Source organism: Oncorhynchus keta, chromosome 21 (assembly GCF_023373465.1).
Source record: "Oncorhynchus keta strain PuntledgeMale-10-30-2019 chromosome 21, Oket_V2, whole genome shotgun sequence".
Taxonomy (NCBI): domain Eukaryota; kingdom Metazoa; phylum Chordata; class Actinopteri; order Salmoniformes; family Salmonidae; genus Oncorhynchus; species Oncorhynchus keta.
Window position 1 is genome coordinate 54,539,959 of NC_068441.1, and position 22,406 is coordinate 54,562,364.

General features: G+C 49.4%; 1 protein-coding gene and 1 long non-coding RNA gene across 2 annotated transcripts in view; both read right to left on the reverse strand.

Annotated features, from left to right (window-relative positions):
• The window catches only part of atp2b2 (ATPase plasma membrane Ca2+ transporting 2), a 245,556-nt gene that overhangs the window by 37,849 nt on the left and 185,301 nt on the right, over positions 1 to 22,406 (reverse strand). Inside the window, exons 14-16 of the mRNA XM_052474241.1 lie at positions 14,693 to 14,872; positions 1,236 to 1,323; positions 387 to 493 (exon numbers count right to left, since the gene is read on the reverse strand). Of these exons, the coding sequence (XP_052330201.1) occupies positions 387 to 493; positions 1,236 to 1,323; positions 14,693 to 14,872 (375 nt within the window). The remainder of the gene's footprint in view (positions 1 to 386; positions 494 to 1,235; positions 1,324 to 14,692; positions 14,873 to 22,406) is intronic.
• On the reverse strand, positions 3,505 to 14,157 carry LOC127910448 (uncharacterized). Its single transcript, XR_008074940.1, has 18 exons — positions 13,598 to 14,157; positions 13,308 to 13,471; positions 13,145 to 13,271; positions 12,566 to 12,655; positions 12,296 to 12,528; positions 11,934 to 12,044; positions 11,734 to 11,897; positions 11,522 to 11,648; positions 10,835 to 10,982; positions 9,573 to 9,609; positions 8,292 to 8,397; positions 8,128 to 8,254; positions 6,514 to 6,550; positions 6,324 to 6,413; positions 4,798 to 5,088; positions 4,272 to 4,382; positions 3,698 to 3,734; positions 3,505 to 3,515 (listed from the first exon to the last, which is right to left on the reverse strand). It is a non-coding gene; the product is annotated as an uncharacterized LOC127910448 (long non-coding RNA).

Consider the following 22,406-nt stretch of genomic DNA (forward strand, 5'->3'; position numbering starts at 1 on the left):
TGTGGTGTGGTGAGGTATGGTGTGGTGAGGTGAGGTATGGTGTGGTGTGGTATGTTGTGGTGAGGTATGGTGTGGTGTGGTGTGGTGTGGTAGGTGATGTGTGTAGAGGTGTGGTAGGTGATGTGCGCTATGGTGAGGTGTGGTAGGTGATGTGTGGTGTGGTTATGTGTGGTGTGGTAGGTGAGGTGTGGTATGGTGAGGAATGATGATGTATGGTGAGGTGTGGTGTGGTATGTGAGGTGTGGTAGGTGATGTGTAGTGTGGTGTGGTGAGGGGTTGTGAAGGGTTGTCAGGTGTGGTGTGGTGTGGTATGTGAGGTGATGTGTGGTGTGGTACGCTATAGTAATATATTGAAGATACGGTATGCCTCCAGCCACAGGTCCTACCATGGCAAATCCCACGTCAGCCTTCTTCAGGGCTGGTCCATCGTTAGTCCCGTCTCCTGTCACCGCAACAACCTGTCTCTGGTCTGTCAAGCAGCTGTCTATGATGCCTAGAGGACACAACCCAACATACAGGAGTTCAGTAAGGGCAACCACACTCAGAAGAACAGGAGAAGAGCAGGGAAGGGCAGAGAAGATAAAAGAAGGGAAGAGAAGAGAAGAGCAGAGCAGGGAACAGAAGAGAAGAGAAAATTAGAGAAGAGCAGAGAAGAGCAGAGACGAGAAGAGAAAAGAAGAGAAGAGAAATTAGAGAAGGGCAGAGAAATGCAGAGAAATGCAGAGAAGAGCAGAGAACGGCAGAGAAGAGCAGAGAACGGCAGAGAAGAGCAGAGAAGAGCAGAGAAGAGCAGAGAAATGCAGAGAAATGCAGAGAAGGGCAGAGAAGAGCAGAGAAGAGCAGAGAAGAGCAGAGAACGGCAGAGAAGAGCAGAGAAATGCAGAGAAGAGCAGAGAAGAGCAGAGAAGAGCAGAGAAATGCAGAGAAGAGCAGAGAAGAGCAGAGAAGAGCAGAGAAGAGCAGAGAAGAGCAGAGAAGAGCAGAGAAATGCAGAGAAGAGCAGAGAAGATCAAAGAAATGCAGAGAAGGACAGAGAAGGGCAGAGAAATGCAGAGAAGAGCAGAGAAGGGCAGAGAAGAGAAGAGCAGAATACAATAGACTAGAATAGAATGTGTATCTTTCCACCAAAGGGAACTTCATGTTGACATGGTTCAGACAGTTGACATACACAGCAGGACAATAGTGTGGTACAGGACACGGCTAGTAGACAAACCGAGAGACCCTTTCTCGCTCACCTTTAACCAGAGTGTGTTTATCAGTAGGGGAGGATCTAGCCAGGACTCGCAGTTTAGGCCACACCTTGTCCATGCGCTCCTGCTCAACCTGTAGTAAAAGAGTAAAAAAGGGTATTTTGTGTTTGTTTTCTACGACTGTGTTTTTATTATATCTCTGTTTTTACGCGTTTTCATATTGTATTGCACGTGTATATGTTTGTAATGAAAGGGTTCATCTGTAAAAATAAAGAATTGATCTTGGTCTTAGCATGACTAGCCCACCTATAATTTAGCCCAAACAACTACCTCTTTCCCTACTGTATTTATTTATTTTGCTCCTTTGCACCCCATTATTTTTATTTCTACTTTGCACATTCTTCCACTGCAAATCTACCATTCCAGTGTTTTTACTTGCTATATTGTATTTACTTTGCCACCATGGCCTTTTTTTGCCTTTACCCCCCTTATCTCACCTCATTTGCTCACATCGTATATAGACTTGTTTATACTGTATTATTGACTGTATGTTTGTTTACTCCATGTGTAACTCTGTGTCGTTGTATGTGTCAAACTGCTTTGCTTTATCTTGGCCAGGTTGCAATTGTAAATGAGAACTTGTTCTCAACTAACCTACCTGGTTAAATAAAGGTGTTCTCAACTGACCTACCTGGTTAAATAAAGGTGTTCTCAACTGACCTACATGGTTAAATAAAGGTGTTCTCAACTGACCTACCTGGTTAAATAAAGGTGTTCTCAACTGGCCTACCTGGGTAAATAAAGGTGTTTCAAACCTACCTGGTTAAATAAAGGTGTTCTCAACTGGCCTACCTGGTTAAATAAAGGTGTTCTCAACTGGCCTACCTGGTTAAATAAAGGTGTTTCAAAGCCTACCTGGTTAAATAAAGGTGTTCTCAACTAGCCTACCTGGTTAAATAAGGGTGTTTCAACTAGCCTACCTGGTTAAATAAAGGTGTTCTCAACTAGCCTACCTGGTTAAATAAAGGTGTTCTCAACTAGCCTACCTGGTTAAATAAAGGTGTTCTCAACTAGCCTACCTGGTTAAATAAAGGTGTTCTCAACTGGCCTACCTGGTTAAATAAAGGGGTTCTCAACTGGCCTACCTGGTTAAATAAAGGTGTTCTCAACTGGCCTACCTGGTTAAAGGGAGGTGTTCTCAACTAGCCACCTGGTTAAATAAAGGTGTTCTCAACTGGCCTACCTGGTTAAATAAAGGTGTTCTCAACTAGCCTACCTGGTTAAATAAAGGTGTTCTCAACTAGCCTACCTGGTTAAATAAAGGGTTCTCAACTGGCCTACCTGGTTAAAAACGGTGTTCTCAACTGGCCTACCTGGTTCAGGTGACCTACCTGGTTAAATAAAGGTGACTCTCAACTAGCCTACCTGGGGTGTTTCAAAGCCTACCTGGTTAAATAAAGGGTTCTCAACTAGCCTACCTGGTTAAATAAAGGTGTTCTCAACTAGCCTACCTGGTTAAATAAAGGTGTTCTCAACTAGCCTACCCTGGTTAAATAAAAGGTGTTCTCAACTAGCCTACCTGGTTAAATAAAGGTGTTCTCAACTAGCCTACCTGGTTAAATAAAGGTGTTCTCAACAGCCTACCTGGAGGTGTTCTCAGGGACTAGCCTACCTGGCAGGTGTTCTCAACTGGCCTACCTGGAGGTGTTCTCCAACTAGCCTACCTGGTTAAATAAAGGGGCCTACCTGGTTCAATAAATAACCATTTCAGAGTCCTCAGGTCTTTTATCCTGTCGGGACATACAGTAGACTCCTGACAGATCAACCAGCGGGGAATGTATGTACAGCAGGGGTTTAAACCTCTCCTCAGGGACTCCTCTCCTCAGGGACTCCCTTCAGCAGGGGGTTTAAACCTCTCCTCAGGGACTCCCTACAGCAGGGGTTTAAACCTCTCCTCAGGGACTCCCTACAGCAGGGGTTTAAACCTCTCCTCAGGGACTCCCTACAGCAGGGGTTTAAACCTCTCCTCAGGGACTCCTCTCCTCAGGGACTCCCTACAGCAGGGGGTTTAAACCTCTCCTCAGGGACTCTTTACAGCAGGGGTTTAAACCTCTCCTCAGGGACTCCCTACAGCAGGGGGTTTAAACCTCTCCTCAGGGACTCCTCTCCTCAGGGACTCCCTTCAGCAGGGGTTTAAACCTCTCCTCAGGGACTCCCTACAGCAGGTGGTTTAAACCTCTCCTCAGGGACTCCCTACAGCAGGGGTTTAAACCTCTCCTCAGGGACTCCTCTCCTCAGGGACTCCCTACAGCAGGGGGTTTAAACCTCTCCTCAGGGACTCTTTACAGCAGGGGTTTAAACCTCTCCTCAGGGACTCCCTACAGCAGGGGGTTTAAACCTCTCCTCAGGGACTCCCTACAGCAGGGGTTTAAACCTCTCCTCAGGGACTCCCTACAGCAGGTGGTTTAAACCTCTCCTCAGGGACTCCTACAGCAGGGGGTTTAAACCTCTCCTCAGGGACTCTTTACAGCAGGGGGTTTAAACCTCTCCTCAGGGACTCCTTACAGCAGGGGTTTAAACCTCTCCTCAGGGACTCCCTACAGCAGGGGGTTTAAACCTCTCCTCAGGGACTCCTCTCCTCAGGGACTCCCTTCAGCAGGGGGTTTAAACCTCTCCTCAGGGACTCCCTACAGCAGGTGGTTTAAACCTCTCCTCAGGGACTCCCTACAGCAGGGGTTTAAACCTCTCCTCAGGGACTCCTCTCCTCAGGGACTCCCTACAGCAGGGGTTTAAACCTCTCCTCAGGGACTCTTTACAGCAGGGGTTTAAACCTCTCATCAGGGACTCCCTACAGCAGGGGGTTTAAACCTCTCCTCAGGGACTCCCTACAGCAGGGGTTTAAACCTCTCCTCAGGGACTCCCTACAGCAGGTGGTTTAAACCTCTCCTCAGGGACTCCCTACAGCATGGGGTTTAAACCTCTCCTCAGGGACTCTTTACAGCAGGGGTTTAAACCTCTCCTCAGGGACTCTCTCCTCAGGGACTCCTCTCCTCAGGGACTCCCTACAGCAGGGGTTTAAACCTCTCCTCAGGGACTCTTTACAGCAGGGGGTTTAAACCTCTCCTCAGGGACTCCCTACAGCAGGGGGTTTAAACCTCTCCTCAGGGACTCCCTACAGCAGGGGGTTTAAACCTCTCCCCAGGGACTCCCTACAGCAGGGGTTTAAACCTCTCCTCAGGGACTCCCTACAGCAGGGGTTTAAACCTCTCCTCAGGGACTCCCTACAGCAGGGGTTTAAACCTCTCCTCAGGGACTCCTTACAGCAGGGGTTTAAACCTCTCCTCAGGGACTCCTCTCCCCAGGGACTCCCCTTCAGCAGGGGTTTAAAGCTCTCCTCAGGGACTCCCTACAGCAGGGGGTTTAAACCTCTCCTCAGGGACTCCCTACAGCAGGGGGTTTAAACCTCTCCTCAGGGACTCCCTACAGCAGGGGTTTAAACCTCTCCTCAGGGACTCCCTACAGCAGGGGTTTAAACCTCTCCTCAGGGACTCCTTACAGCAGGGGTTTAAACCTCTCCTCAGGGACTCCCTACAGCAGGGGTTTAAACCTCTCCTCAGGGACTCCTCTCCTCAGGGACTCCTCTCCTCAGGGACTCCCTACAGCAGGGGGTTTAAACCTCTCCTCAGGGACTCCCTACAGCAGGGGGTTTAAACCTCTCCTCAGGGACTCCCTACAGCAGGGGGTTTAAACCTCTCCTCAGGGACTCCCTACAGCAGGGGGTTTAAACCTCTCCTCAGGGACTCCCTACAGCAGGGGGTTTAAACCTCTCCTCAGGGACTCCCTACAGCAGGGGGTTTAAACCTCTCCTCAGGGACTCCCTACAGCAGGGGGTTTAAACCTCTCCTCAGGGACTCCCTACAGCAGGGGGTTTAAACCTCTCCTCAGGGACTCTTTACAGCAGGGGTTTAAACCTCTCCTCAGGGACTCCTCTCCTCAGGGACTCTTTACAGCAGGGGTTTAAACCTCTCCCAGGGACTCCCTACAGCAGGGGTTTAAACCTCTCCTCAGGGACTCCTCTCCTCAGGGACTCCCTACAGCAGGGGTTTAAACCTCTCCTCAGGGACTCCCTACAGCAGGGGTTTCTCCTCAGGGACTCCCTACAGCAGGGGTTTAAACCTCTCCTCAGGGACTCCCTACAGCAGGGGTTTAAGGGACCTCTCCTCATGGACTCCCTCCCTCTCAGGGACTCCCTACAGCAGGGGTTTAAACCTCTCCTCAGGGACTCCTTTACAGCAGGGGTTTAAACCTCCCCAGGGACTCCTACAGCAGGGGGTTTAAACCTCTCCTCAGGGACTCTTTACAGCAGGGGTTTAAACCTCTCCTCAGGACTCCTACAGCAGGGGTTTAAACCTCTCCTCAGGGACTCCCTACAGCAGGGGTTTAAACCTCTCCTCAGGGACTCCCTACAGCAGGGGTTTAAACCTCTCCTCAGGGACTCCCTACAGCAGGGGTTTAAACCTCTCCTCAGGGACTCCCTACAGCAGGGGTTTAAACCTCTCCTCAGGGACTCCCTACAGCAGGGGGTTTAAACCTCTCCTCAGGGACTCCCTACAGCAGGGGTTTAAACCTCTCCTCAGGGACTCCCTACAGCAGGGGGTTTAAACCTCTCCTCAGGGACTCTTTACAGCAGGGGTTTAAACCTCTCCTCAGGGACTCCCTACAGCAGGGGTTTAAACCTCTCCTCAGGGACTCCCTACAGCAGGGGTTTAAACCTCTCCTCAGGGACTCCCTACAGCAGGGGTTTAAACCTCTCCTCAGGGACTCCCTACAGCAGGGGTTTAAACCTCTCCTCAGGGACTCCCTACAGCAGGGGTTTAAACCTCTCCTCAGGGACTCCCTACAGCAGGGGGTTTAAACCTCTCCTCAGGGACTCCTTACAGCAGGGGTTTAAACCTCTCCTCAGGGACTCCTTACAGCAGGGGTTTAAACCTCTCCTCAGGGACTCCCTACAGCAGGGGTTTAAACCTCTCCTCAGGGACTCCTTACAGCAGGGGTTTAAACCTCTCCTCAGGGACTCCCTACAGCAGGGGTTTAAACCTCTCCTCAGGGACTCCCTACAGCAGGGGTTTAAACCTCTCCTCAGGGACTCCCTACAGCAGGGGGTTTAAACCTCTCCTCAGGGACTCCTCTCCTCAGGGACTCCCTACAGCAGGGGGTTTAAACCTCTCCTCAGGGACTCCCTACAGCAGGGGTTTAAACCTCTCCTCAGGGACTCCCTACAGCAGGGGTTTAAACCTCTCCTCAGGGAGCTGGGGGTTTAAACCTCTCCTCAGGGACTCCCTACAGCTGGGGGTTTAAACCTCTCCTCAGGGACTCCCTACAGCAGGGGTTTAAACCTCTCCTCAGGGACTCCCTACAGCAGGGGGTTTAAACCTCTCCTCAGGGACTCCCTACAGCAGGGGTTTAAACCTCTCCTCAGGGACTCCCTACAGCAGGGGGTTTAAACCTCTCCTCAGGGACTCCCTACAGCAGGGGGTTTAAACCTCTCCTCAGGGACTACCAGGGGTTTAAACAGCAGCAGGGGTTTAAACCTCTCCTCAGGGACTCCCTACAGCAGGGGGTTTAAACCTCTCCTCAGGGACTCCCTACAGCAGGGGTTTAAACCTCTCCTCAGGGACTCTCCTCATGGACTCCCTACAGGGGGTTTAAACCTCTCCTCAGGGACTCCCTACAGCAGGGGTTTAAACCTCTCCTCAGGGACTCCTCTCCTCAGGGACTCCCTACAGCAGGGGTTTAAACCTCTCCCCAGGGACTCCCTACAGCAGGGGTTTAAACCTCTCCTCAGGGACTCCCTACAGCAGGGGGTTTAAACCTCTCCTCAGGGACTCCCTACAGCAGGGGTTTAAACCTCTCCTCAGGGACTCCCTACAGCAGGGGGTTTAAACCTCTCCTCAGGGACTCCCTACAGCAGGGGTTTAAACCTCTCCTCAGGGACTCCCTACAGCAGGGGTTTAAACCTCTCCTCAGGGACTCCTCTCCTCATGGACTCCCTACAGCAGGGGTTTAAACCTCTCCTCAGGGACTCCCTACAGCAGGGGTTTAAACCTCTCCTCAGGGACTCCTCTCCTCATGGACTCCCTACAGCAGGGGGTTTAAACCTCTCCTCAGGGACTCCTTACAGCAGGGGGTTTAAACCTCTCCTCAGGGACTCTTTACAGCAGGGGTTTAAACCTCTCCTCAGGGACTCCCTACAGCAGGGGTTTAAACCTCTCCTCAGGGACTCCCTACAGCAGGGGGTTTAAACCTCTCCTCAGGGACTCCCTACAGCAGGGGGTTTAAACCTCTCCTCAGGGACTCCCTACAGCAGGGGGCTTAAACCTCTCCTCAGGGACTCCCTACAGCAGGGGTTTAAACCTCTCCTCAGGGACTCCCACAGCAGGGGGTTTAAACCTCTCCTCAGGGACTCCTTACAGCAGGGGTTTAAACCTCTCCTCAGGGACTCCCTACAGCAGGGGGTTTAAACCTCTCCTCAGGGACTCCTCTCCTCAGGGACTCCCTACAGCAGGGGTTTAAAGCTCTCCTCAGGGACTCCCTACAGCAGGGGGTTTAAACCTCTCCTCAGGGACTCCTCACAGCAGGGGTTTAAACCTCTCCTCAGGGACTCCTTACAGCAGGGGTTTAAACCTCTCCTCAGGGACTCCCTACAGCAGGGGTTTAAACCTCTCCTCAGGGACTCCCTACAGCAGGGGTTTAAACCTCTCCTCAGGGACTCCCTACAGCAGGGGTTTAAACCTCTCCTCAGGGACTCCTTACAGCAGGGGTTTAAACCTCTCCTCAGGGACTCCCTACAGCAGGGGTTTAAACCTCTCCTCAGGGACTCCTTACAGCAGGGGTTTAAACCTCTCCTCAGGGACTCCCTACAGCAGGGGGTTTAAACCTCTCCTCAGGGACTCCCTACAGCAGGGGGTTTAAACCTCTCCTCAGGGACTCCTCTCCTCAGGGACTCCCTACAGCAGGGGGTTTAAACCTCTCCTCAGGGACTCCCTACAGCAGGGGGTTTAAACCTCTCCTCAGGGACTCCTTACAGCAGGGGGTTTAAACCTCTCCTCAGGGACTCCCTACAGCAGGGGGTTTAAACCTCTCCTCAGGGACTCCTCTCCTCAGGGACTCCCTACAGCAGGGGGTTTAAACCTCTCCTCAGGGACTCCTCTCCTCAGGGACTCCCTACAGCAGGGGTTTAAACCTCTCCTCAGGGACTCCCTACAGCAGGGGTTTAAACCTCTCCTCAGGGACTCTTTACAGCAGGGGTTTAAACCTCTCCTCAGGGACTCCTTACAGCAGGGGTTTAAACCTCTCCTCAGGGACTCCCTACAGCAGGGGGTTTAAACCTCTCCCCAGGGACCTCTCCTCAGGGACTCCCTACAGCAGGGGTTTAAACCTCTCCTCAGGGACTCCTCTCCTCAGGGACTCCCTACAGCAGGGGGTTTAAACCTCTCCCCAGGGACTCCTCTCCTCAGGGACTCCCTACAGCAGGGGGTTTAAACCTCTCCCCAGGGACTCCTCTCCTCAGGGACTCCCTACAGCAGGGGTTTAAACCTCTCCTCAGGGACTCCCTACAGCAGGGGTTTAAACCTCTCCTCAGGGACTCTTTACAGCAGGGGTTAAACCTCTCCTCAGGGACTCCCTACATCAGGGGTTTAAACCTCTCCTCAGGGACTCCCTACAGCAGGGGGTTTAAACCTCTCCTCAGGGACTCCCTACAGCAGGGGTTTAAACCTCTCCTCAGGGACTCCCTACAGCAGGGGGTTTAAACCTCTCCTCAGGGACTCCTCTCCTCAGGGACTCCCTACAGCAGGGGGTTTAAACCTCTCCTCAGGGACTCCCTACAGCAGGGGTTTAAACCTCTCCTCAGGGACTCCTCACAGCAGGGGTTTAAACCTCTCCTCAGGGACTCCTACAGCAGGGGTTTAAACCTCTCCTCAGGGACTCCTCTCCTCAGGGACTCCCTACAGCAGGGGTTTAAACCTCTCCTCAGGGACTCCCTACAGCAGGGGGTTTAAACCTCTCCTCAGGGACTCCTCACAGCAGGGGTTTAAACCTCTCCTCAGGGACTCCTCTCCCCAGGGACTCCCTACAGCAGGGGTTTAAACCTCTCCTCAGGGACTCCCTACAGCAGGGGTTTAAACCTCTCCTCAGGGACTCCCTACAGCAGGGGTTTAAACCTCTCCTCAGGGACTCCCTACAGCAGGGGTTTAAACCTCTCCTCAGGGACTCCCTACAGCAGGGGTTTAAACCTCTCCTCAGGGACTCCTCTCCTCATGGACTCCCTACAGCAGGGGTTTAAACCTCTCCTCAGGGACTCTTTACAGCAGGGGTTTAAACCTCTCCTCAGGGACTCCTTACAGCAGGGGGTTTAAACCTCTCCTCAGGGACTCCCTACAGCAGGGGTTTAAAAACCTCTCCTCAGGGACTCCCTACAGCAGGGGTTTAAACCTCTCCCCAGGGACTCCTCTCCTCAGGGACTCCCTACAGCAGGGGTTTAAGGGACTCCTCTCCTCAGGGACTCCCCTACAGCAGGGGGTTTAAACCTCTCCTCAGGGACTCCCTACAGCAGGGGTTAAACCTTTAGGGAAGCAGGGGTTAAACCTCTCCTCAGGGACTCCCCTCAGGGACTCCTCTACAGCTGGGGGTTTAAACCTCTCCTCAGGGACTCCCTACAGCAGGGGTTTAAACCTCTCCTCAGGGACTCCTCTCCTCAGGGACTCCCTACAGCAGGGGTTTAAACCTCTCCTCAGGGACTCCCTACAGCAGGGGTTTAAACCTCTCCTCAGGGACTCTTTACAGCAGGGGGTTTAAACCTCTCCTCAGGGACTCCCTACATCAGGGGACTCCTCAGGGACTCCCTACAGCAGGGGTTTAAACCTCTCCTCAGGGACTCTTTACAGCAGGGGTTTAAACCTCTCCTCAGGGACTCCCTACAGCAGGGGTTTAAACCTCTCCTCAGGGACTCCCTACAGCAGGGGTTTAAACCTCTCCTCAGGGACTCCCTACAGCAGGGGTTTAAACCTCTCCTCAGGGACTCCTCTCCTCATGGACTCCCTACAGCAGGGGTTTAAACCTCTCCTCAGGGACTCCCTACAGCAGGTGGTTTAAACCTCTCTACAGGGACTCCCTACAGCAGGGGTTTAAACCTCTCCTCAGGGACTCCTCTCCTCATGGACTCCCTACAGCAGGGGTTTAAACCTCTCCTCAGGGACTCCCTACAGCAGGGGTTTAAACCTCTCCTCAGGGACTCCCTACAGCAGGGGGTTTAAACCTCTCCTCAGGGACTCCCTACAGCAGGGGGTTTAAACCTCTCCTCAGGGACTCCCTACAGTAGGGGGTTTAAACCTCTCCTCAGGGAGTCCTTACAGCAGGGGTTTAAACCTCTCCTCAGGGACTCCCTACAGCAGGGGTTTAAACCTCTCCTCAGGGACTCCCTACAGCAGGGGTTTAAACCTCTCCTCAGGGACTCCCTACAGCAGGGGTTTAAACCTCTCCTCAGGGACTCTTTACAGCAGGGGGTTTAAACCTCTCCTCAGGGACTCCCTACAGCAGGGGGTTTAAACCTCTCCTCAGGGACTCCCTACAGCAGGGGTTTAAACCTCTCCTCAGGGACTCCCTACAGCAGGGGGTTTAAACCTCTCCTCAGGGACTCCCTACAGCAGGGGGTTTAAACCTCTCCTCAGGGACTCCCTACAGCAGGGGGTTTAAACCTCTCCTCAGGGACTCCTTACAGCAGGGGGTTTAAACCTCTCCTCAGGGACTCCTTACAGCAGGGGATTTAAACCTCTCCTCAGGGACTCCCTACAGCAGGGGGTTTAAACCTCTCCTCAGGGACTCCTCTCCTCAGGGACTCCCTACAGCAGGGGTTTAAAGCTCTCCTCAGGGACTCCCTACAGCAGGGGTTTAAACCTCTCCTCAGGGACTCCTCTCCTCATGGACTCCCTACAGCAGGGGGTTTAAACCTCTCCTCAGGGACTCCCTACAGCAGGGGGTTTAAACCTCTCCTCAGGGACTCCCTACAGCAGGGGTTTAAACCTCTCCTCAGGGACTCCTTACAGCAGGGGTTTAAACCTCTCCTCAGGGACTCCCTACAGCAGGGGTTTAAACCTCTCCTCAGGGACTCCTTACAGCAGGGGTTTAAACCTCTCCTCAGGGACTCCTCTCCTCAGGGACTCCCTACAGCAGGTGGTTTAAACCTCTCCTCAGGGACTCCCTACAGCAGGGGGTTTAAACCTCTCCTCAGGGACTCCTCTCCTCAGGGACTCCCTATAGCAGGGGGTTTAAACCTCTCCTCAGGGACTCCCTACAGCAGGGGGTTTAAACCTCTCCTCAGGGACTCCCTACAGCAGGGGGTTTAAACCTCTCCTCAGGGACTCCTCTCCTCAGGGACTCCCTACAGCAGGGGGTTTAAACCTCTCCTCAGGGACTCCTCTCCTCAGGGACTCCCTACAGCAGGGACTCCTCTCCTCAGGGACTCCTTACAGCAGGGGGTTTAAACCTCTCCTCAGGGACTCCCTACAGCAGGGGGTTTAAACCTCTCCTCAGGGACTCCTTACAGCAGGGGGTTTAAACCTCTCCTCAGGGACTCCCTACAGCAGGGGGTTTAAACCTCTCCTCAGGGACTCCCTACAGCAGGGGGTTTAAACCTCTCCTCAGGGACTCCTCTCCTCAGGGACTCCCTACAGCAGGGGTTTAAACCTCTCCTCAGGGACTCCCTACAGCAGGGGGTTTAAACCTCTCCTCAGGGACTCCTTACAGCAGGGGGTTTAAACCTCTCCTCAGGGACTCCCTACAGCAGGGGGTTTAAACCTCTCCTCAGGGACTCCCTACAGCAGGGGTTTAAACCTCTCCTCAGGGACTCCCTACAGCAGGGGTTTAAACCTCTCCTCAGGGACTCCCTACAGCAGGGGTTTAAACCTCTCCTCAGGGACTCTTTACAGCAGGGGTTAAACCTCTCCTCAGGGACTCCCTACATCAGGGGTTTAAATCTCTCCTCAGGGACTCCCTACAGCTGGGGGTTTAAACCTCTCCTCAGGGACTCCCTACAGCAGGGTTTAAACCTCTCCTCAGGGACTCCTCTCCTCAGGGACTCCCTACAGCAGGGGGTTTAAACCTCTCCTCAGGGACTCCTTACAGCAGGGGGTTTAAACCTCTCCTCAGGGACTCCCTACAGCAGGGGGTTTAAACCTCTCCTCAGGGACTCCCTACAGCAGGGGGTTTAAACCTCTCCTCAGGGACTCCTCTCCTCAGGGACTCCCTACAGCAGGGGGTTTAAACCTCTCCTCAGGGACTCCTCTCCTCATGGACTCCCTACAGCAGGGGGTTTAAACCTCTCCTCAGGGACTCCTCTCCTCAGGGACTCCCTACAGCAGGGGGTTTAAACCTCTCCTCAGGGACTCCCTACAGCAGGGGGTTTAAACCTCTCCTCAGGGACTCCTTACAGCAGGGGGTTAAACCTCTCCTCAGGGACTCCTTACAGCAGGGGTTTAAAACCTCTCCTCAGGGACTCCCTACAGCAGGGGTTTAAACCTCTCCTCAGGGACTCCTCTCCTCAGGGACTCCCTACAGCAGGGGTTTAAACCTCTCCTCAGGGACTCCCTACAGCAGGGGTTTAAACCTCTCCTCAGGGACTCCCTACAGCAGGGGGTTTAAACCTCTCCTCAGGGACTCCCTACAGCAGGGGTTTAAACCTCTCCTCAGGGACTCCCTACAGCAGGGGTTTAAACCTCTCCTCAGGGACTCCTTACAGCAGGGGGTTTAAACCTCTCCTCAGGGACTCCCTTACAGCAGGGGTTTAAACCTCTCCTCAGGGACTCCCTACAGCAGGGGTTTAAACCTCTCCTCAGGGACTCCCTACAGCAGGGGGTTTAAACCTCTCCTCAGGGACTCTTTACAGCAGGGGTTTAAACCTCTCCTCAGGGACTCCTCTCCTCAGGGACTCCCTACAGCAGGGGGTTTAAACCTCTCCTCAGGGACTCCCTACAGCAGGGGGTTTAAACCTCTCCTCAGGGACTCCCTACAGCAGGGGGTTTAAACCTCTCCTCAGGGACTCCTTACAGCAGGGGTTTAAACCTCTCCTCAGGGACTCCTTACAGCAGGGGGTTTAAACCTCTCCTCAGGGACTCCCTACAGCAGGGGGTTTAAACCTCTCCTCAGGGACTCCCTACAGCAGGGGGTTTAAACCTCTCCTCAGGGACTCCTCTCCTCAGGGACTCCCTACAGCAGGGGGTTTAAACCTCTCCTCAGGGACTCCCTACAGCAGGGGTTTAAACCTCTCCTCAGGGACTCCTCTCCTCAGGGACTCTTTACAGCAGGGGGGTTTAAACCTCTCCTCAGGGACTCCCTACAGCAGGGGTTTAAACCTCTCCTCAGGGACTCCTCTCCTCAGGGACTCCCTACAGCAGGGGGTTTAAACCTCTCCTCAGGGACTCCCTACAGCAGGGGGTTTAAACCTCTCCTCAGGGACTCCCTACAGCAGGGGGTTTAAACCTCTCCTCAGGGACTCCTCTCCTCAGGGACTCCCTACAGCAGGGGGTTTAAACCTCTCCTCAGGGACTCCCTACAGCAGGGGGTTTAAACCTCTCCTCAGGGACTCCCTACAGCAGGGGGTTTAAACCTCTCCTCAGGGACTCCTTACAGCAGGGGGTTTAAACCTCTCCTCAGGGACTCCCTACAGCAGGGGGTTTAAACCTCTCCTCAGGGACTCCCTACAGCAGGGGGTTTAAACCTCTCCTCAGGGACTCCCTACAGCAGGGGGTTTAAACCTCTCCTCAGGGACTCCCTACAGCAGGGGGTTTAAACCTCTCCTCAGGGACTCCCTACAGCAGGGGGTTTAAACCTCTCCTCAGGGACCAACAGATGTTTCCCAATTTTGTTGTAGACCCCCAAACGTTGTAACTTTGATGATTCATTTCCACATTAAATCAGGTGTTGTAGTTGTGGAATATACCAACGGCTGGGGGTCCCCGAGAAGAGTTTAGAAAACCTCTGTACTAGTCTACTGTCTACCCTGAACTACAACTGGCCAACCCAACCCTCTTCCTCCTAGATATCTGTCTGGGAGAAAACCCCTGTACTAGTCTACTGTCTACCCTGCACTACCATTACCACTGACTAACCCTCTTCCTCCTAGATATCTGTCTGGGAGAAACCCCTGCACTAGTCTACTGTCTACCCTGCACTACCATTACCACTGACTAACCCTCTTCCTCCTAGATATCTGTCTGGGAGAAACCCCTGCACTAGTCTACTGTCTACCATTACCACTGGCCAACCCAACCCTCTTCCTCCTAGATATCTGTCTGGGAGACAACCTCTGTACTAGTCTACTGTCTACCATTACCACTGGCCAACCCAACCCTCTTCCTCCCAGATAGCTGTCTGGCCGATAACCCCTGTACTAGTCTACTGTCTACCCTGAACTACCATTACCACTGACTAACCCAACCCTAGCTTACCTCTCCCTTCTCGTTGCGGATCCTCCTGTTGAACTCCTTGCCGTCGATACACAGGAAGTCTTCTCCGGGGTGGATGATGCCACACTTGATGGCGATGGCCCTGGCCGTGTTGATGTTGTCACCTGTCACCATGCGCACCGTGATGCCCGCACGCTGGCACCGCACAATAGCAGAAGGCACCTGGCGGGGCAAACACACACACACACACACCACACACACACACACCACACACACACACACACACACACACACACACACACACACACACACACACACACACACACACACACACACACACACACACACACACACACACACACACACACACACACACACACACACACACACACACACACACACACACACACACACACACACACACACACACACACACACAGTCTGAGTTGAATGAGTTGAATGTGAACCAGGACACCTGCAAGGATGAGTCCCTATATACATTATCACACTGTAGAACAGAGTCCCTATATACATTATCACACTGTAGAACAGAGTCCCTATATACATTATCACACTGTAGAACAGAGTCCCTATATACATTATCACACTGTAGAACAGAGTCCCTATATACATCATCACACTGTAGAACAGAGTCCCTATATACATTATCACACTGTAGAACAGAGTCCCTATATACATTATCACAGACAATACCCTTCATACTGTAGAACAGAGTCCCTATATACATTATCACAGACAATACCCATCACACTGTAGAACAGAGTCCCTATATACAGTATCACAGACAATACCCTTCACACTGTAGAACAGAGTCCCTATATACATTATCACAGACAATACCCTTCATACTGTAGAACAGAGTCCCTATATACATTATCACAGACAATACCCATCACACTGTAGAACAGAGTCCCTATATACAGTATCACAGACAATACCCTTCACACTGTAGAACAGAGTCCCTATATACATTATCACAGACAATACCCTTCATACTGTAGAACAGAGTCCCTATATACATTATCACAGACAATACCCATCACACTGTAGAACAGAGTCCCTATATACATTATCACACTGTAGAACAGAGTCCCTATATACATTATCACAGACAATACCCTTCATACTGTAGAACAGAGTCCCTATATACATTATCACAGACAATACCCATCACACTGTAGAACAGAGTCCCTATATACAGTATCACAGACAATACCCTTCACACTGTAGAACAGAGTCCCTATATACATTATCACAGACAATACCCTTCATACTGTAGAACAGAGTCCCTATATACATTATCACAGACAATACCCTTCACACTGTAGAACAGAGTCCCTATATACATTATCACAGACAATACCCTTCATACTGTAGAACAGAGTCCCTATATACATTATCACAGACAATACCCTTCATACTGTAGAACAGAGTCCCTATATACATTATCACACTGTAGAACAGAGTCCCTATATACATTATCACACTGTAGAACAGAGTCCCTATATACATTATCACACTGTAGAACAGAGTCCCTATATACATTATCACACTGTAGAACAGAGTCCCTATATACATTATCACAGACAATACCCTTCATAGTGTAGAACAGAGTCACTATATACATTATCACAGACAATACCCTTCACTCGGCGGTCCCGTTCTGTGAGCTTGTGTGGCTGAGCCGTTGTTGCTCCTAGACGTTACCACTTCACAATAACAGCACTTACAGTTGACACGGGGGCAGCTCTAGCAGGGCAGAAATTTGACAAACTGACTTGTTGAAAAAGGTGGCATCCTATGACGGTGCCACGTTCAAAGTCACTGAGCTCTTCAGTAGGGACCTACTTCTACTGCCAGTGTTTGTCTATGGAGATTGCACGTGCTCTATTTTATACACCTGTTAAAAAACAGTCGATCAAACAGACGTATCTGTGTTTTGACTTGTAATCAATGTAAAATAAATCAGATTCGCCTCGTTGTTTGTGTGAAGTAGTTGTGTTTTGACTTGTAATCAATGTAAAATAAATCAGATTCGCCTCGTTGTTTGTGTGAAGTAGTTGTGTTTTGACTTGTAATCAATGTAAAATAAATCAGATTCGCCTCGTTGTTTGTGTGAAGTAGTTGTGTTTTGACTTGTAATCAATGTAAAATAAATCAGATTCGCCTCGTTGTTTGTGTGAAGTAGTTGTGTTTTGACTTGTAGTCAATGTAAAATAAATCCGATTCGCCTCGTTGTTTGTGTGAAGTAGTTGTGTTTTGACTTGTAGTCAATGTAAAATAAATCAGATTCGCCTCGTTGTTTGTGTGAAGTAGTTGTGTTTTGACTTGTAATCAATGTAAAATAAATCAGATTCGCCTCGTTGTTTGTGTGAAGTAGTTGTGTTTTGACTTGTAATCAATGTAAAATAAATCAGATTCGCCTCGTTGTTTGTGTGAAGTAGTTGTGTTTTGACTTGTAGTCAATGTAAAATAAATCAGATTCGCCTCGTTGTTTGTGTGAAGTAGTTGTGTTTTCTCAGTCTAAGAGCAGATCCTCTGTTGACGTAACTATGTAAAGTTTTCTCTGTTGGTATCGTGTTCTTTTTGTATGTTCGTAGTATGTTCTTCCTACTACTATAACATAGTAAAACGATTCCTCAACTTGGATGTATTTTAGTGGTTTTCCTGCTGTTATTGTTCGTATGATCTTGTTGGATTGTCGATTCCCTTGATATTCCAGGTGAATAATTAATGTCATATAGTGCTTCCATGCCAGTCATCATGTACCGGAAGCCAAAACACACAGAGCTGCGTTTATACAACAGAGTAGATCACGTCCCTGTCCATAATAGAAATACCTTTTCTAGAACATGAACCAAAATGTACAGAACTACTGTGTAAAAAAACAAACGTGAGAATTCCATATTAAAACTTAATAGGATCTCTGTGTAAATAACATGATCACAGATATACGGGACATGTTTCACTCGTGTTTCCAGTTATGAATATGAACCCAAACATAAAAAGGTGTATAGTACATGAAACGAAACCTACAGTCCTGAAGCTATTAACAAAGACACAATGCAAAAACCCCTGATGAAGGCGAATCCCGAAACGTAATTTGTCATCTTTATGCAGTTGAAATAAATCAAGTCATAATTTACCTGAACCAGTGGAGGCTCCTCAGAGGAGGAAGGGGAGGAGCATCCTCTTCAGGGAATTTTATAAAAATTTTAATTGTAAAACGTTAAAAAAGTTGTCCTTAGATAAAACTACACTAAATATAAAATCACGTGTCACCAAATAACTGATTGAAACACACTATTATGCAACGGTCTACCGTAGCCTCAGCAGCACCCTCTAGGGGTAGCACCATGGTATAGCCGGAGGACAGTTAGCTTCCATCCTCCTCTGGGCACATTGACTACAACACAAAACCTAGGATGCTCATGGTTCTCATCCCCTTCCATAGACTTACACAGTAATTATGTCAACTTCCAGTTATGACAACTTGTTGTCCACCCAATCAAAGGATCAGAGAATGAATCTAGTACTGAAAGCATAGGCTACAGCTAGCTAGCACTGCAGTGTATAACATGTGGTGAGTAGTTGACTCAAAGAGAGAGAAAGACAAATAGTTGTAACAGTTTTTAACAAATACATTTCTTACAAAATGAAGGAGAGAGCAAGAGAGAAATAGAGAGAGCGAGATTTCATAATTTATTTTTCACTTTCAGTTTATTTTACTTAGCTAGCAAATGTAGCTATGTAGCAAATGTAGCTTGTTTAGTCTACTGAAACACCCTGCAAAAACAGAAGGATGCTATGTTGCTAGTTGGCTATAACATAGGGATGCTATGTTAGCTAGCTGGCTATAACAGAGGGATGCTATGTTAGCTAGCTGGCTATAACAGAGGGATGCTATGTTAGCTAGCTGGCTATAACAGAGGGATGCTATGTTAGCTAGCTGGCTATGACTATCCAACACAACACTGGAACTCTTCCAAGTCAAGGTTAGCTTTTGGTTTTACTAATTTATTGCCGCTGGGGCCCACCGGTGTAACTGCTTACTGACTAACGTTACTGCATGATTGTAGCGGGTTTACTAACGTGTTAACGTTAATTCTATTAGCTACAGTTGACTATTTTGTTACGATGTAGGCTGTGTGGAAAGGTTTTTTCGCCTGGTCACATACAGCTGATTTGGTTGTGCATTGACGTCCACAAACGAAGGTAAGAGAAGGAATGCAACGTGGCTGTTATGAGAGTGAACTGTGTTTACGTGTGATCAGGGGTGTATTCATTCCGACCGATTCTGTTGAAAAACGTTTCTTAAACGGAAACAAACGGAACAAAACAGGGATAAACATACCTGAATTTGTCCAATAGAAACTCTTGTTTGCAACTGTTGGACTAATGATTACACCCTAGATCAGCTAGATGCAGGCAAGAGTGTATTGTAAATAATAATTTGTTCTTTAACTGACTTGCTTAGTTAAATAAAGTTTAAATAAAAAATAAATATAATATTGAATGTCATTGTCTGTGCACCTACATTGTAAACTTTCATTCATAGACCAGGTTGTAGCAACCTCATGATGGGTACAGGGAACATTAGAGTATCATTTAGTAGCCTAAACCTATCGATGTTACATTGAACTGGGTGAATGGAATATGAATGACAGTCATCCAATATGCTGTGATAGAAATAAGGCCCAGGTGGTGAGGGAAGTGAAGTACGAGGCACATCGTCAGCACAGACGGGGTTAAAACAAAACAGACAACTACAAGGTGACAGAAATCAGAACTGACGCGTCCACCGGAAGACAGAAAAGGTCTACAGAAGTTACTGGGTCTGACACACGTTTCCTAACCCAGTATATCCACGATGAAGCCAAGTCCACCAATCAGAGTGCTCCTCAGGAAGGACATGGCAGTGGCACCCAGAACAACAAGCAGCACTGGAGAGACTGAAAAAAAAGACATCTCCACTACGCCGCTGCTGAAATTCTTTTAATCCACAGGAAGAGATTGAAATACAAGCTGATGCATCCAAAGATAGACCCCGGAGCTGTTCTGATGTCATTATGGGGTATTGTGATGTCATTATGGGGTATTGTGATGTCATTATGGGGTATTGTGATGTCATGATGGGGTATTCTGATGTCATTATGGGGTAAACAGCCTTTGCATCCAGAGCTCTGTCTGGAACAGAACAAAATTATGCCCAGATAGAAAAAGTTAAATCTGACCACAAACCACTTGAGGCTATAATCGCCAAGCCTATTGGAAAGTCACCTGCCCGTCTTCAAAGGATGCTGCTTCAAATACACAAATATGACAGTCACATCGCCAGGTAAAGACATGTTCGTAGCAGACACGCTATCCAGGGCTGTACCCCAGACAACCACACATGAATAGTGTGACCTCAGTGACAAAAAAAATGTCATTTACGCAGTGTCCACACATCAGCCACTGGAGGGCGCTGCTATGCAACAGCTGAGAGCAGTCATAGATACAGCTGCTGAGGAACCTGCTGGCCAGACAAGAACAAAAGTGCACCACTGAAAATGCAACCCTACTGGCACATCAGAGGACTTCTGGTAAACAAACGTATTATCATTCCCGAAGACTTTTAGAGCTGAGGTACTGAAAAGAGGCTCCACATTACACATCAGGGCATTCAACTCTCCCTAAGCGCATGCCAGAGCTCTCATGTAATGACCAGGCCTCACTGACGATGTCCGAATGACGGTCGAATCGTGCACTTCCTGTCAAGACAAACTTGACAGATAACCCGCGATGGGCCAAACCAAAATATACAAAACTTTTACAATCACATGTATGTACAATATTGATATGAAAAAGTGTTTGTACACCAAAGAAAAACATCTAGCTATGTATCTGTAATTAAATTTTAAAAAATACACAGAATTATTATTATTATTATTATCAAATTATTAACATTCCCCTCTTGACCTGGCCCAACTTGGCGCATCATCGAGGTGAACAACATCACACTGCTACACTGAGGCCATCAGACAAGACATCAGGTACAGTCGTAGCATTACACTGCTACACTGAGGCCATCAGACAAGACATCAGGTACAGTCGTAGCATCACACTGCTACACTGAGGCCATCAGACAAGACATCAGGTACAGTCGTAGCATCACACTGCTACACTGAGGCTATCAGACAAGACATCAGGTACAGTCGTAGCATCACACTGCTACACTGAGGCCATCAGACAAGACATCAGGTACAGTCGTAGCATCACACTGCTACACTGAGGCTATCAGACAAGACATCAGGTACAGTCGTAGCATCACACTGCTACACTGAGGCTATCAGACAAGACATCAGGTACAGTCGTAGCATCACACTGCTACACTGAGGCCATCAGACAAGACATCAGGTACAGTCGTAGCATCACACTGCTACACTGAGGCTATCGGACAAGACATCAGGTACAGTCGTAGCATCACACTGCTACACTGAGGCCATCAGACAAGACATCAGGTACAGTCGTAGCATCACACTGCTACACTGAGGCCATCAGACAAGACATCAGGTACAGTCGTAGCATCACACTGCTACACTGAGGCCATCAGACAAGACATCAGGTACAGTCGTAGCATCACACTGCTACACTGAGGCCATCAGACAAGACATCAGGTACAGTCGTAGCATCACACTGCTACACTGAGGCCATCAGACAAGACATCAGGTACAGTCGTAGCATCACACTGCTACACTGAGGCCATCAGACAAGACATCAGGTACAGTCGTAGCATCACACTGCTACACTGAGGCCATCGGACAAGACATCAGGTACAGTCGTAGCATCACACTGCTACACTGAGGCTATCGGACAAGACATCAGGTACAGTCGTAGCATCACACTGCTACACTGAGGCCATCAGACAAGACATCAGGTACAGTCGTAGCATCACCCTGCTACACTGAGGCTATCAGACAAGACATCAGGTACAGTCGTAGCATCACACTGCTACACTGAGGCCATCGGACAAGACATCAGGTACAGTCGTAGCATCACACTGCTACACTGAGGCTATCGGACAAGACATCAGGTACAGTCGTAGCATCACACTGCTACACTGAGGCTATCAGACAAGACATCAGGTACAGTCGTAGCATCACATTGCTACACTGAGGCCATCGGACAAGACATCAGGTACAGTCGTAGCACAGTTTAAAGCTGTGTTTGTAGCCTTTGCAAGTACTGAGATGGTTCAGTTTGCAAAAGAGATGCCGTTTTCAATATGATTCATTCTAGTCCAGGGTTTTCCCCAGTCAAAGGGAATGGCTGAGAGAGGACCATTCAGTCAGTGGAAAACCACATGCTCAAGGCGACAACACAGACAGGTGTTGACCCTCACACAGTTCTCCTGAACCTGAGAAACACACCTGTCCCCGGGTCTGCTACTCATGGGACTTGTTCCTACTCTCCAACCTACCCTCAAGTAAAACAGCCCTTCAGCCCGTTACTCCCCCCTCCAAAAAAATCCAGAGTGGCTTGAAACGCAGAAGACAAGCTATGACAAAACCGGCGTCACCACTTCCTTGATTTCGGGAGGGAGAGAAAGAGTGTTCATGGATCCAGCATCAGTGGTGAGAATCAGAGATTCTGAACCGAGAAACAGAAAACATCTCAGACCTGAAAGAACAACCAGGTACAGGGACAATGAAGAAGAAGTCACAATCACTGTCACTCACACTCACTGTCACTC